At 42.5% G+C, this 16088-nt stretch overlaps 1 protein-coding gene across 1 annotated transcript in view; it reads right to left on the bottom strand.

The window, feature by feature from the left end:
- LOC137374572 (suppressor of tumorigenicity 14 protein-like) overlaps positions 1-15141 on the bottom strand; it is a 189135-nt gene extending 173994 nt beyond the window's left edge. Inside the window, exon 1 of the mRNA XM_068040870.1 lies at positions 14720-15141. Coding sequence (XP_067896971.1) covers positions 14720-14803 — 84 coding nt within the window. The 5' untranslated portion in view covers positions 14804-15141. The remainder of the gene's footprint in view (positions 1-14719) is intronic.
- Positions 15142-16088: the final 947 nt, after the last annotated feature.

Here is a 16088-nt window from a genome sequence, read left to right as displayed (position 1 = left end):
AAAATAAAGTTAACCTCTTTCATTGTTAACTCAAGAATACCTGTCCAATTGGTTCTTGTTATGATCATAGCAAGTAAGTAATCAAACATCTACTGAATTGTCCAGCACATCCAATTTAAGAAAGAATTAAACATGTTGTGGTCTAACAAGGAGAGGGAAAGAGGGAAGCCCTTCAACTCCTCCTCATTTGACCATAACAGGAAGTTGGGGGCTCACATCTGGGATCAAACCCAAAGACAAACGGGAAATTGGAAGTGGGAAACGAAACTGATCCCTAGCAATAACTAAAAAACATCAATACAAGTTTTCTTGTGGTTTTCAATGTGAGAGTACTAAAATGTCCACATTCGAGGCCAGTACCTTCCCAGAACAGAGTGAGGTAATGTGGGCCAGGTTAAAAGCCCTATCTGTTGTAGCTGGGCAATTTGAGATTACTATCCGTCCAAACTCTAGGAAGCCTGAAATCCTAAAACATGTGGCCAACCATTTTAAAATTGACACTGAAGAACCAGAGACAGGCATTGAATATGAAACAGACAAAGTAACATTAGCTAAGGTACAAATAGAACAGAGGAAACCAGAATTAGAATTCCAGAAGGAGAAAGAGTAGAGAGAGTTTCAGGAAAGGGAAAAAGAAAGGGAGGAAAGAGATAAAGGCAGGAAAGAGAAAAAATAAAGGGAGGAAAGGGAAAAAGAGATTTCCAAAGGGAGTTAAGGCAGCTTGAACTGAATAGGGGAAGACCCAATGTACCCAGTGAAGGCATTGCCAGCGAGGGAGTTACCCCTAGCTCAGGACTGAATACTGAGCTCTTAAAGTTCTGCCAGTTGATGCCAAAGTTCAATGAGGGGGACATGGAAGCATTATTCGTATCTTTTGAAAAGCTTGCAAAATAGCTGAAGTGGCCGGCAGAGAGCTGGATACTATTACTACAAAGCAAACTAACAAGAAAAGCCCATGGGATTTATTCACTGTTACCTGATGAGAGTTCATCAGATTATGAGATGACTAAAAATGCAATCCTGAGTGTATACGAGTTGTACGGGAGGTGTACCGCCAAAAGTTCCGAACTCTCCAAATGTAGCCGGAACAAACTTACATTGAGTTTGAAAGAGTTAAGCAACTTGCCTTCGACCGATGGATATGGGCACAAGATAGAGTCTACCTATGAAAACCTCAGAGCGTTGATCCTCCTCAAGGAGTTCAAAAACTCGCCTCCCTTTCCATCAGAAACCACGTGGAAGAACAAAGAGCCAGACACGCAGCAATCCTGGCTGTTGATTCTACACTTATTCACAAGCCCTTTCCCCAAGGGAACCCTTCCCTAGTCACCTCCAAAAACCTGAAAAGGATAGAAGGTGGGAGAGTGATAGGAGGATGAACAGCCATGAGCGAGGAGGGAGAGCTGGAAACACAGGGGGCCCTCCTCAGGCCAAAAAGGAAGGTGCTGAGAACAGGAGTGATGCCGGAAGCCTGTATGTTTCCACTGTAACAAGGCAGGTCACCTTCGAGCCGACTGCTGTAAGTTATGGAGAAAACCCATAGGTTCAGTCAGGGCACACCAGACCAGTGCACGAAAAGGGGCCCTGATGGGAAGCACAGCAGACCAGGCTGTGGCTTTAACTGCGGCAGTAAAACCCAGTAAACCTACAGCTGAGAGTGTGGGAAAACTTAACAAAATTCCTGAGAGTTACCAGGATTTTGTGTCCAGGGGAAAAGTGACCCCAAATGCCTTGAATGAGGCGAGTAAGCCCATAGTTTTACTTAGAGATACAGGGGACACCCAATCCCTTCTGCTGGGAAAAGGCATGACCTTTCTCCCAGAGAGTGCATTGAATGCTAGAATGCTAGGAAATGGTATCGGAGGAAAGTATATGCACATACCTTTATACTGGGTGCACATAGAGTGCAACCTTGTTTCAGAACCAGTAACTGTTGTGATTGTCCCTAGTTTACCTGTGGATGGGGTCGACCTGCTCCTGGGTAATGATCTGGTAGGGGAGAAGGTGGTAGCTCCCCCAGTGGTTTTAGAGCGACAAAAAGAGGATAGGGAGACAGAGCAGTTACAGGTAATGGTCCCTGGCATTTTTCCTGACTGTGTAGTGACCTGATTCACTGCAATCAAGCTCCGTCAGAGGAGGCTGAACTGGCACTGCAGACAGATGATCCTACTCTCTGGTCATCTGAAACTTTCTTTGGGAAGTTAGAGGACCCAAAGGATGGGTTAAACAGGTATTCCTTGGCCAAGGCTCAGCAAGCTGACCCAGAGTTAAAATGTTAGCACAGACAGCCCAAACTGAAGCTGAAGCAGAGGGAGTTCCAGAGTGCTACTATTTAAAGAATGATGTGCTGATGAGGAAGTGGAGACCTCCTTACAGACCTGCAGATGAAGAGTGGACAGTTGTTCACCGGGTAGTGATGCTGCCGTGGTACCATAGGGAAATATTGCCCATAAGGTTTCAGTGGCTGGCCATGTCAGTATCAGAAAAATCCAAGCCGAAATTTTAAAGAAAAGACATTTTTAAAAGACCAGCTAATAGGATGATTTTGCTGGCAGCTTAAGTTGGCTACCTAATTTGGAACACTGTATGCTACACTGCAATTCTCGTGAGCAGGGAGACAAAGGGGTCATGGCGGGGGGGGGGGGGGGGGGGGCCCGGAAAATTCTACCAGGAGAGGACCGCCATGACGCTAAGCGCTGAGAAGGCCCCGCCGCATTTTACCGACGGCAGCAAGTTCATAAAATTCCCCAGCAAGAACCGAGACCCAGGAAGGTTAAAGGAACTGCTTGTTCTCTTTTGCAAGAGAAAAATACTGCTAACTGCTATGTTTTGAATCACTATGTTTTGAGTGACTGTCATGTGATAAGCCCATCCCCATCTATGGTTTTAAGCTGCTGTTTTCCCTGCAGCAGAGGAGAAGCAACTGGATGCTGACATGAGCAGACCTTAAGAAGGGGTCTCTCTCCCTCTCTTTCTCCCTCCATTCCAGCTTGAAAGCTTTCAAATGCTGCTTGTTGACTAACCACCTTTGCATACTCCAGCTACAATCAGAAACCGTGTTGGAGAAAATCATCCACATTGCTATCTCCAAGCAACTCACCGAATCAGTCATCTATCTCTTCAAACTAAAAGCCTTAGGGCCACTGAATTCAGCTAGAAGCTAGCTAAATCACCAAACTCCACAGACTGTATACCTTTCTATGGACTCTAACTAAACCAATCTACCTTTCCCCACTCTGTAACCTATTTGTGTGTGTGTAAACCTCAAGTGTGCGTGTGAGAGTGAAGGTTGACGCTTGTTTATTATTTTATTAGTTCGGTTTAGGTACAGTAAAGTTAACCCCTTTCTTTGTTAACTCAAGAAAACCTATCCGGTTGGTTTGTGTTATGATCATTGCAAGTAAATAATCAAACACCTACTGAATTGGCCAGTACATCCACTTTAGCAAAGAATTAAACATGTTGTGGTCTAACAAGGAGAGGGAAAAGAGGGAGGCCCTTCAACCCCTCCTCACTTGACCGTAATAATATGGTGATATGTTCAGATGAAGAGGGGTGGGAAGAGACTCATGTGGAGCATAAACACTGGTTTAGAATAGTTGAGCTGAATGGCCAACTTCGGTGTTGTAGACTCCATGTAACATTTATTGCTCAAGCAATAGCCCCAAAATAGATGAACTAGTTATTTGTCTCATTACTGTTTGTGCAACCCTTCCAAGCACAAATTAGCTGGTTTTCCTGCATAACTCTCCGAACAATAGTGACTACATTTCAAAAGTAATTCATTGGGCACTTTGGGATACTCTGAGGACATGAATCGCACTTTATTTTTAATGTAGCTTTCCTTTTTAATTATGATGTATTAGAGGGATATACCTTGTCTCAATTTTTTTTTCTATTTTTATTATTTTTAATAGGATTTTAGTAGTTGGCCAGAGAGTATCCACTTTAAAACTGATTCTTTTTGCAGTGGTCCTATAAGGAGTATTCCTTGACTACATTGTACAAAAATTGTGCTGGCCAGTCAGCAGGGAGGGGAAGGGTTTTTGAGAGGTGCTTTTTCTCCATACGTATGAACATTATATAAGAAAACCTGTGGGACAGTTCCTGTGAGCAAAGGAGGTGCCTGCATCATACGACCATACGAATTAGGTGCAGGAGTAGGCCACTTGGCCTTCGGGCCTGCTCTGCCATTCAATCGGTTCATGGCTGAACTGATTACTCCACTTTTCCACCTACCCCTGATAACCTTCCACCCCCTTGTTTATCAAGAATCTATCTACCTCTGCCATAAAAACATTCAAGGACTCTGCTTCCACAGCCTTTTGAGGAAGAAAATTCCAAAGACTCATGACCCTCTGAAAGCAAACATTTCTCCTCATCTCTGTCTTAAATGGGCGACCCCTTATTTTCAAACAGTGAACCCTAGTTCTAGATTCTCCCACAAGGGAAAACATCCTTTTGTCAGGCAAACCCCACCTGCCAAGACTGAGGCACACATTATTTCACCACATGAACATTAAAACGTAAAAAATTGCAATCTCAGACAGGAAGGAACTTTGCATAATACAAGACAATGTGGAAACAAAGGGAGCCAGTCCCTGTTTCTCCAATACACAGAAGTGGTCAAACCAATTCTAATCGCATGTCTAGTTGGCTGCAACTTTTTGATTTGAACTTACAACCAAGGATGTGAAGTGACTGTTCCATATAAGGAATTAGTCACATGACTAAACTGCGGGGCAACCTGGGAGTTTTTTTTTTAATTTGAACTCCCATCAAACAGATTTGAACTCAGACAAAACCATGTGCTCATGGAGTAAAGACCTTCTCCTGGGACTGAGAACATCTCCTCTCCTGCCTGTCTCCTGTCTGCCTGCTTCATCTCTTCCCACAGAACTGAATCTTGTAAAAACACATGAAACTAAAACAGATAAAGATCTCCTATGTGTACAAGGTTTAAGACTAACCGGGCCCCAATGAACCTCAAGACTATATCGTTAATCAAGAACTACAGCAAGCTCGAGAAACAGTAACAAGATATTGCCCCAAACTGATCTACTTATCTTTTCTTCTGTTCTTTTCTATTCCTATCTTCATGTTTATATCGCATGTGCATGCTAGCGTGAGCTCATCATATATCCATAGGCATGAATCATAAGTTAAAGATTTTAATAAATTTCCTCTTGCTGCTTTAAACCAAAGAAAGCCTGTTTGTGCTCAGTTATTTGCCTAATAATTGGATACTGTGAACATGGATTCAAAAAAAGGGGAGCTCAAAACATAGTGTGTTTAAAATTAAACCCTGATACAATAAGACCAGGTGAAGACAGCAAGAGACCCCTAGACACATTGCTCACCTGGTCGTAACACTTTCCACATCAACCCTGTCAAAACCCCTCAGGATCTTATAAGTTTCAATCAAGTCGCCTCTTACTCTTCTAAATTCCAGTGGATACAAGCCTAGCCTGTCCAATCTTTCCTTGTAAGACAGCCGACCCATTCCAGGTGTTAGTCCAGTAAACCTTCTCTGTAGTGCCTCCAACGCATTTACATCCTTCCTTAAATAAGGAGACCGGTACAGTACACAGTACTCCAGATGTAGTCTCACCAATGCCCTGCATAGCTGAAGCATAACCTCCCTACTTTTGTATTCAATTCTCCTCGCGATAAACAATAACATTCTATTAGTTTTCCTAATTACGTGCTGTACCTGCATACTAACCTTTTGTGATTCATGCACTAGAATACCCAGATCCCTCTGCATCTCAGAGCTCTGCAATCTCTCACCATTTAGATAATATGCTTCTTTTTTATTTTTCCTGCCAAAGTGGACAATTTCCCACTTTCCCACATGATACTCCATTTGCCAGGTCTTTGCCCACTCACTTAACCTATCTATATCCCTTTGTAGCCCCCTTATGTTCCCTTCACAAGTTACTTTCCTACCTATCTTTGTGTCATCAGCAAATTAAGCAACCATATTTATTTATTTTATTTTATTTAGAGATACAGCACTGAAACAGGCCCTTCGGCCCACCGAGTCTGTGCCGACCATCAACCACCCATTTATACTAATCCTACACTAATTCCATATTCCTACCACATCCCCACCTGTCCCTATATTTCCCTACCACATACCTATACTAGGGGCAATTTATAATGGCCAATTTTTACCTATCAACCTGCAAGTCTTTGGCATGTGGGAGGAAACCGGAGCACCCGGAGAAAACCCGAGCAGACACAGGGAGAACTTGCAAACTCCACACAGGCAGTACCCAGAATTGAACCCGGGTCGCTGAAGCTGTGAGGCTGCGTTGCTAACCACTGCGCCACTGTGCCGCCCCGTCTTCAGTCTCTTCATCTAAATCATTAATATAAATTGTAAAAAGTTGAGGCCCCAGCACAGATCCCTGTGGCACACCACTCGTTACATCTTGCCAACCAAAAAATGACCCATTTATGCCTACTCTCTGTTTCCTGGTAACTAGCCAATCTTCTATCCATGCCAATATGTTACCCCTTACAGCATGAGCTTTTATTTTCTGCAATAACCTTATCAAATGCCTTCTGGATGTCTAAGCACAATACATCCACTGGTTCTCCTTTATCCACAGCGCATGTAACTCCCTCAACGAACTCCAATAAATTGGTTAAACACGATTTCCCTTTCACAAAACCATTTTGACTCTGCCTGATTATCTCAACGTTTCTTCAATGCATTTCTGCTTCTCCAGGCTGCTAGTGAGTTGGGATACTGGACCACTCCGTAAATATTCTATTTCACATCTAAACCTTGCAGCATGGATACTGATCCAAGGCAAAAGTAACATTACACAGAATGGCCAGATCTTCAAGAGGTTTTCTCATTTTGTAACAGCTTTGTTGTGGTTACATTGCTAGACTAGTAATTCAGAGGTCTTCAATAACAATCCAGGATGCAAGTTCAAATTTCACCATGACATTTTGAGAATTTGATTTTTTTATAACGTAGGAATAAAACCTGACCCAAAAACTGTTGGATCAAAAAGTATCAAACCACAAAAGTCGCACCAATTCAAGAACTTCACTGTCACCTTCTAAGGGCCAGTAGGGATGGGCAATAAATGCCAGTCTTGCCAGTAACACCGACATCCCGAAAATGAATTCTATAAATTAGATACAAAGCTTGGTATTTACCGTACCAGTGTACACTATAAAAGCTAAAGATTATTGTTCACTTTGAGCATGTTATCCCCTAAAATACTTTGTGCAGAGGATCACATTTAGGTTCATATTAAGTGTGGACCTTTCCACAGAAGTGGTCCTTTAATCTGTGTAAAACAAGAAGTATTTTGGAGAACACTCAAATCAGAAAAACCATCTAACCAGTTCCTGGTATTTAAAATCATTACATTCTTTAAAATAAAGTCTCAATTTCATTAGGTCGAAGATTTCTTCCGAAAGCGATGATTTCTCTTTCACCTTTTCCGTAAACCATTTTTTTCTAACCATAACCTTTAAAGTTGTTTCAATTCAATTTTACATCCTTCCACTTCTTTTCCTGGCTCTCATCCAAGCTCCTTAGATCTGTTACTCACTTTCACAGCACATATCTTTGCAATCTGGTATTCATTAGAACCATCAAATCTTAACAAAATTGTGTCATTGCTCATGATATTGAGCAGAACTCTGCAGTAATTTGTTTTGCTAACTGAATTGTTATGTGCACCAGAGTATGTTTTCAATTTTTTTACAACGTTTCTGAATGATTTAATGACATTATTTCTAACATTTACTTTTTGTTGTCTTCACATCCTTTCTGTGTATATGAACCTCCAGGTTAAATTAAGTATTTATGACAATTGCATTGTACTTTAGACATAGCTCCATTAATCTGGTCACTTTGTCATTTCCCTTTCCAGTCCATTTGGTCCTATCTGATCCTTATATATTTCTTTTCCAAGAACAGCATTCACTGAGAGGGGAAATCGAAGAAATTTTGGGGTGTATTTTCCCCCAGGCTTCAGGGCCCCCGACACCCCAAACCAGCAGCGAGACCTGTGGCGCAATCTTCCAGGAGCCAGCCTCCTAATTTGCCGTCTCTGTGCTCGCCGTCTAGTGGGCCTCCGATGCTGCAGGCCCAATCAGAGAGCCGGCAGTTCTGGAGCCTCAGCAACTGCTCCGGGAGAGGTGGGCACTGCTTTGGTAGGTTGGGGACACCCGCGGATGTATGGATTCAAATCAAAAATTATGTGGGCTAAAGCCATTAGACACCTTGGAGCAAAGGAGAAAACCCTCTGGAGGAATCATTTGGGCCACGGGTGCGGCACCCAGCTTTCCGCAGGGAGGCCACCTCCATCAATTTGGTGGCCTCCACGCACAGCGTGGGGGAGGGGGTCATTCCACCAGCAGCAAAATACCAGTGAGGCTGCAAAGTCGCCCCTAAATGGGCCTTAACCATCTTAAATTGGCTGCCCGTCTCCATGGAGCAGACAGCCAATCCTATTCCTAGACCGCCCCGGGAAAGTTCCCTGGTGGGAATGCGCAGACAACCAACCCGACGCAGCTCCCCCCCTATTTTGCTGGTTCACCTCCAAGCCCGTCACCAGCGGGCCAGGAAAATTCAGCCCTATAATACAGAAGGAAGCCCCAAATAGCTCCTTGTATCTATGCTGGTGCTATGTTGGTTGCACTCTCACTTCTGAGTCAGATTGGGAGTTGACACATAGGTTGGCACTCAGTATTAAGGAAATACTGCACTGTCGGTGATGCTGTCTTTTGATGAGACGTTAAACTGAGGCCCTGTCTGCCCTATCAGGTGGATGTAAAAGATCCCATGGCACTATTTTGAAGAACAGCAGGGGAGTTATGCCCAGTGTCCTAGCTAATATTTATCCCTCAATCAACATCACAAAAACAAATTATCGGGTCATTGTCATATTGCTGTTTGTGGGAGCCTGGTTTGTAAATTGTTCCTCCGTGTCCTACATTACAACAGCGACTACACTTCAAAAGTGGTTGTAAGCACTTTGGGATGTCCTGGGATCAGCAAAGATGCTATATAAATTCAAGTTCTTCCTTCCTTCTTCAAATAGAGTTACCCAGTCTAATCTTATTTCCCTACCGTATCTTTGTATCATTTTACATTCTTCCTATTCATATACTTGACAAATTTCCTTTTAAATTATGTTGTGGTTTCTGCCTCAAGATCATTTGTGACAAGGCATTAAATGTTTGGTTAGCTCTCTGTGTGAAAGAAAAATTCAATCTTCCCCTTTCATTTCTCTGCTGATAGCTGAGTCCCCTTGCTACCAATTTGCCAAAGAGTTGAAAGATCTTTCACCATTTAATTTTTCAAAATCTTTCATAATTTTTGAAGCTTCTACTAGATACCCAGTACAAATGTAAGTTTTTTTCTTTCTTTTAATATTTTCTCTTCTTATGAAAAATGCTCATTTTTAAAGCCTTTCTTCATAACTATAATTTCTGATTCTCATATTATTCTATAGGATCTTCAGGGTAACATTCCTATATATCTTACCTATAATGGGGTGCCAAGTACTGCATACCATACTCAAATTATGGATTAACCAATGCGTTGTATATTCACTGTCCTGGAATGAAAACCCAGAATCCCATTTGACCTATTGTGGGTTTTTCTGCATTTCCACTTTTAAAGATTTATGCATCTATACCCCTAAATCTCTCTGTTCCTCCATCTGTTAAAAATCTCATGCATTAGGGCATACACTTTTTTACCCCGAAATGTAGTATACATTTCTCCACATTGAATTGCATCTGCCACCTGTCTGCCCATCTGTTAACCTAGGGGGTGAAATACAGCAAACTGACCCCCAGGTTCTGGCTCTGCGAACAGTGCAGATCAATGTTGCAAGTACAAATGCACTGAACTCTGCTGTGTACATACATTGAACAGGGAAAGACATTTTTCAAGTGATGGTAGCTTTAGCTTCTGTCAATATAAGAGAACAGTTGAATTACTGGTGGGGAAGAGGATTATGGAACTGTAGCTTTAGATGAGTTATATTATCATACACGGACTTCTTGCGACTATAATTTGTCCATTTTATAGACATGGTGCACATCGTAAGATCCCTGCATCAATGGTCAATATTTCCCCTACTTTTCTCCTTTCGAGTCCTGAAGGTACAGTTCCATGAGCAACATCAGCTCTTCAATATACCACTCAAGTGATCATGTGTGAGCAAAGGCAGTGATTGTTGGGAAGCTAAGGGATTGAGCGCATCACAGGGAAGTTTTATACACACCTCATCCCACATAGAAACATAGAAAATAGGAGCAGGAGTAGGCCATTCGGCCCTTCGAGCTTGCTCCGCCATTCATTACGATCATGGCTGATCATCCAACTCAGTAACCTGTTCCCGCTTTCGCCCCATATCCTTTGATCCCTTTAAACCCAAGAGCTATATTTAACTCCTTCTTGAAAACATACAACGTTTTAGCCTCAACTGCTTTCTGTGGTAGCGAATTCCACAGGTTCACTGCTCTCTGGGTGAAGAAATTTCTCCTCATCTCAGTCCTGAATGGTTCACCCCGTATCCTTAGACTATGACCCCTGGCTCTGGACTCCCCCACCATCGGGAACATCCTTCCTGCATCTACCCTGTCAAGTCCTGTTAGAATTTTATAGGTTTCTATGAGATCCCTCCTCACTCTTCTGAACTCCAGCGAATATAATCCTAACCGACTCAATCTCTCCTCATACGTCAGTCCCACCATCCAAGGAATCAGTCTGGTAAACCTTCGCTGCACTCCCTCAGATAAGGAGACCAAAACTACACACAATATTCCAGGTGTGGCCTCACCAAGGCCCTGTATAATTGCAGCAAGACATTCCTGCTCCTGTACTCGAATTCTCTCGCTATGAAGGCCAACATACCATTTGCCTTTTTTACCGCCTATGGACCTGCATGCTTACCTTCAGCGACTGGTGTACGAGAACATGGTGTACAAGAAGATGATAGAATTCTTCATCAAGGTGAAGAATGACATAGTTGATTCTGAGACTAGGGTCCTGAATCTTAGTAAAGGAAACTATGAGGTGCGAGTTAGCTATGATGGATTGGGAAACGTTACTTAAAGGGATGACAGTGGAAAGGCAATGGCAAACATTCAAAGAGTGCATGGATGAACTGCGACAATTGTTTATTCCTAGCCAGCGCAAAAGTAAAACAGGAAAGGTAGCCAAAGCATGGTTTACAAGGGAAATTAGAGATAGCATTAGATCCAAGGAAGAGGCATATAAATTTGCCAGAAAAAACAACAGACCTGAGGATTGAGAGCAGTTTAGAATTCAGCAAAGGAGGACCAAGGGATTGATTAAGAAGGGGAAAATAGAGTACGAGAGAAAGCCTGCAGGGAACATAAAAACTGGATGTAAAAGTTTCTATAGGTATGTGAAGAGAAAAAGATTAGTGAAGACAAATGTAGGTCCCTTACAGTCAGAAACAGGGGAATTTATTATGGGGAATAAAGAAATGGCAGACCAACTAAATGTATGCTTTGGTTTTGTCTTTACAAAGGAGGACACAAATATCATACCAGAAATGTTGGGGAACATAGGGTTTAGTGAGAGAGAAGAACTGAAGGAAATCAGTATGAGTAGAGAAATGGTGTTGGGGAAATTGATGGGATTGAAGGCCGATAAATCCCCAGGGCCTGATGGTCTGCATCCCAGAGTAGTTAAGGAAGTGGCCCTAGAAATAGTGGATGCATTGGTGGCCATCTTCCAAGATTCTATAGACTCTGGAACAGTTCCTACAGATTGGAGGGTAGCTAATGTAACCCCACTATTTAAAATGTGAGGTAGAGAAAAGTGGGGAATTATAGACCAGTCAGCCTGACGTCAGTAGTGGGGAAAATTCTAGAGTCCATTATCAAAATTTTTATAGCAGAGCACTTGGACAACAGTGGTAGAATCGGACAGAGTCAGCATGGATTTACGAAAGGGAAATCATGCTTGACAAATCTACTGGAATTCTTTGAGGATGTAACTAGTAGAGTTGATGAGGGGGAGTCAGTGGATTTTACATGCTAATCTCTTATATGAGACTTTGTCGAAAGCTTTCTGAAAGTCCAAATAAACCACATCCACTGGCTCATCCCCAAGGGGTCTCGCACCACTAGATTGTCAATTATTCCTCTCTCATTACACAATACCCAGTCTAGGATGGCCTGTTCTCTAGTTGGTTCCTCAACGTATTGGTTCAGAAAACCATCCCGTATACACTCCAAAAATTCCTCCTCTATGGTATTGTGACTAATTTGATTTGCCCAATCCATATGCAGATTAAATTCACCCATAAATACAGATGTTTCTTTATCGCATGCGTCTCTAATTTCCTGTTTAATGCCATTCCCAACATTACCACTATAGTTTGGGGGTATATATACAACCCCCACTAATGTTTTTTGCCCCTTATTGTTTCTCAGCTCTACCCATACAGATTCCACATTGTCAGAGCTAATATCTTTCCTCTATTGCATTAGTTTCCTCTTTAACCAACAATGTAACTCCACAGCCTTTTGCTTTTTTTCTGTCCTTCCTAAATACTAAATACCCCTGGATGTTCATTTCCCATCCCTGGTCACCTTGCAGCCATGTCTCCGTAATCCCGACTATATCATATCCATTTACATCTATTTGCGTGATTAATTCATCCACTTTATTGCGAATGTTCCGCGCGTTAAGGCACAAAGCCTTAAGGCTTGTCTTTTTAACATTATTTGGCTCCTTCCCACTATTTTTCACTGTGGCCCTGTTTGATTCCAGCCCTTGATTTCTCTGCCTATCACTTTTCTTATTCCCCTTACTGTCTTTTGTTCTTGTCTTTGATCCCCCCTCCTCTGACTCCTTGCAAAGGTTCCCATCCCCCTGCCATTTTAGTTTAAACCCTCCCCAACCACTCTACCAAATACTCCCCTAGGATATCAGTCCCAGTCCTGCCCAGGTGTAACCCGTCCAGTTTGTACTGGTCCCACCTCCCCCAGAACCGGTCCCAATGTCCCAGGAATCTAAAACCCTCCCCCTCACACCATCTCTTCAGCCACGTATTCATCTGGTATATCCTGCTATTTCTACTCTGACCAGCACGTGGCACTGGTAGTAATTCTGAGATCACTACCTTTGAGGTCCGACTTTTCAACTTACTTCCTAACTCCCTATATTCTGCCTTTAGGACCTCATCCTTTTTTTTTACCTATGTTGTTTGTACCAATGTGTACCACGACCACTGGCTGTTCACCCTCCCCCTTCAGAATGTCCTGTGACCGCTCTGAGACATCCTTGACCCTAGCACCAGGGAGGCAACATACCATCCTGGAGACTCTTTTGCGGCCACAGAAACGCCTATCTATTCCCCTTACAATTGAATCCCCTATAACTATTGTAAGGGGAAACATGTACATACACATGTTCTGGAGGCTTAATACATAACCATCTGGAGCAGGAAGCTTGATTAACTACCCCCCCCAACCCGCCCCCTCCCCCATCTCCACAACACTGAAGCAAACTGTCCCCTCATATTCCAACTATGATTCTATGATGACCAAAATAAATAGGTACTGACCTGATATCTTCAGATCTGTATGGTTCAGTGCTACTTCAAACAGCGTGCTTAGCCACTAAGCCATAAGAATTGATTTTATGCAAAGTTTGTTAAAACTGATGAAAGAAGGATTGAAGTGTAACAGATAAAAGTGGTACAACACAAGTTGTTCCCTACTTGCCAACATGGCTGTTTTTGACAACAACAACAGTATAACAGGAAAATGTTTCAATTTTTTTCACCTCATTATGATCCCTTTTCTTTTGTCAAGGTCAGGTTAACATATCAGGTTTGATTCTATCAACATTTCCAAGTAGGGATCCCAAGTATATTTGTAACTTTTCATTTAATTTCTCAGAATAAATTCTCAAGGGAATTGTCGAGCTTATACTTCAGTAAGCCAGGGAAACAAGGGAAATGCCAGAAACAAGTTCAACCTTTATTTAAGATAATGGTTGGTACTTCATTTTTATTTGCTCCTAGCACCACTCTACTGAAACAGGCATGAAAATGAGTGACATGTCATTTATTTTGGCAATTGTCTAGAGCTCCAAGTTTATTAAACTGAAGCAGGCAGACCATACTACAATGTGGCCTTAAAATACCAGGGAGTATTTCCTATACAGGAATTTACCACCTAAGAGCACACTGTAGCTGCCCAGGATCTTCAGCTAATATATTTAGATTGTTACTGCAGCACTAACTTCTGTTTAATGTCACGGGGTCGAATTGAGCCAGTGGAAGTGGTAAGGGGTTTTTGTGCGACTTTCAGATGCGACAAACAAAAACAGATGTGTGAAAAAAAAGTCTGGCAAGGTGTTTCAGAAAGTAAGAGGTAAACAAGTGTCAGAGGTGCTTTAAAAATGAGCACGTTACTTTGACACCAGGCAGTGCTGTTCAAGTCATACAAGTATTATCAGTTTAATTTTAGTACCTAAAATACATTTAACTCTGGCTGTAAATAATTATGCACAACTAAATTTCAAATATATATGTTCTTAGCTAACGAACAGTTTGACTTAATATCTTGGTCAGTCACTGCACTTGTGCCCATTGGACTTCAGTTTACCTCTAGAAACATATAACACTTCGAACTTTTTCACAAGTAAAAGAAACATTTTTTTTCTCATGGAATTCCTTTCACTCACCTGGCTGCTGCAGAGAGTCGCAGGGAAGTCAGACTCGTAGGTTTGGTTGTGCCAAGTACTGCGGGCAACAACTTCTCTTCTCATTTTTTAACCTTTCTAAATACAGAAAACAATAACAAATCGCTCCCCCCTTTGCTTTTATTAGATTTCTTTGCGAATCACCGAAAAGTGTGACTGGCAACCATTCTTTGATTCTTCCTCTTTATTGCTGTTGATGTTTGAAGCGGTTCGGGTCACCAGAAACAGATCGGGGGCGGGGGAATAATTCTCAGCTTGCTGGAGGTGTTTCTTTTCCGCTCAGGTGTTGGCGGTGGGAAGGACTCGCGGGTCAGATCGGCGCGCTGATCCTCGCCAGTGAGTGAGCAGCGAATCCCCAGCAAATTCAAAGCAGGAATGCAGCTCTATTGAAGAGTTAACTTATGGATGTGCTGAACTCGAATGGGACATATGTCTGCAAGGAGGAAGCCCGAGGAACAACCAGGGCGGATCCAACAACCAACTCCTCCTCCAGTCTTGGTTAGCCTTTCTTACCCACCCGGTTTGGTTTGGTTCAGACCTGCCATTTTCCGTTCTGGACCACAGCCCCACAGCTTTTGTACCAATTCCAGCTTTCCCAGACTCGCCAAACACACACACAGTTGAGGGAGCCTGCAAATCCAGTGCATGATCTGGTTGCTTATGTGCCTCGTCTTGCCTGTATAGTGTCAGTGAGACAGTTGTGGGTTCAAGTCCCATCACAGCATCGAAGAAGTGCAGTGGCATCCTACAAGAAATGACATGGCAGTGATATAAATGCTATTCCTTCATGTCCCCACAGCAGCGCACTATTTCTAACTCCCTCTTCGCAATGGATGTGGTACAATCAGAGGTTCACCCAAATTAAGCTGAACCCCTGAAACAACGGTGAGTGCTAGTGCTGCTGGGAAATTCACCCACACAGAGTTCCAGCAGGGAATCTGCCAGTTTTGTGTGTTTTACTAATTGAAGATTCAGTGGAGAATGGACATTTCAGAAAATCAACCTCCCAAGTTTAACTTAGGAAAATAGGAGCAGGAGTAGGCCATTCAGCCCGTCGCGCCTGTTCTGCCATTCAACTAGATCATGGCTGATCATCTATCTCAATGCCACTTTCCTGCACTATCCCCATAACTCTATGCATCTTGCTGCTGTTCATGTTGCTTTCAATATTATTACAGGGATCACCATTGTGATCAATGGGCCTTTTAATTAGTTTCTCACCAATGTTCCCATCTCTTTTGCAAAATGAACACCAAACAAATCTTAAAAGTGAGAAAGAAAAGCAACTCATTCTGTTAAAGCTAAGACTTCAGGCCCTATGTTATAAGCAAAACACACATTAAAATATTAG

Source organism: Heterodontus francisci, chromosome 10 (genome assembly GCF_036365525.1).
Source record: "Heterodontus francisci isolate sHetFra1 chromosome 10, sHetFra1.hap1, whole genome shotgun sequence".
Taxonomy (NCBI): Eukaryota; Metazoa; Chordata; class Chondrichthyes; order Heterodontiformes; family Heterodontidae; genus Heterodontus; species Heterodontus francisci.
This window is presented reverse-complemented; position numbering and strand designations above follow the sequence as displayed.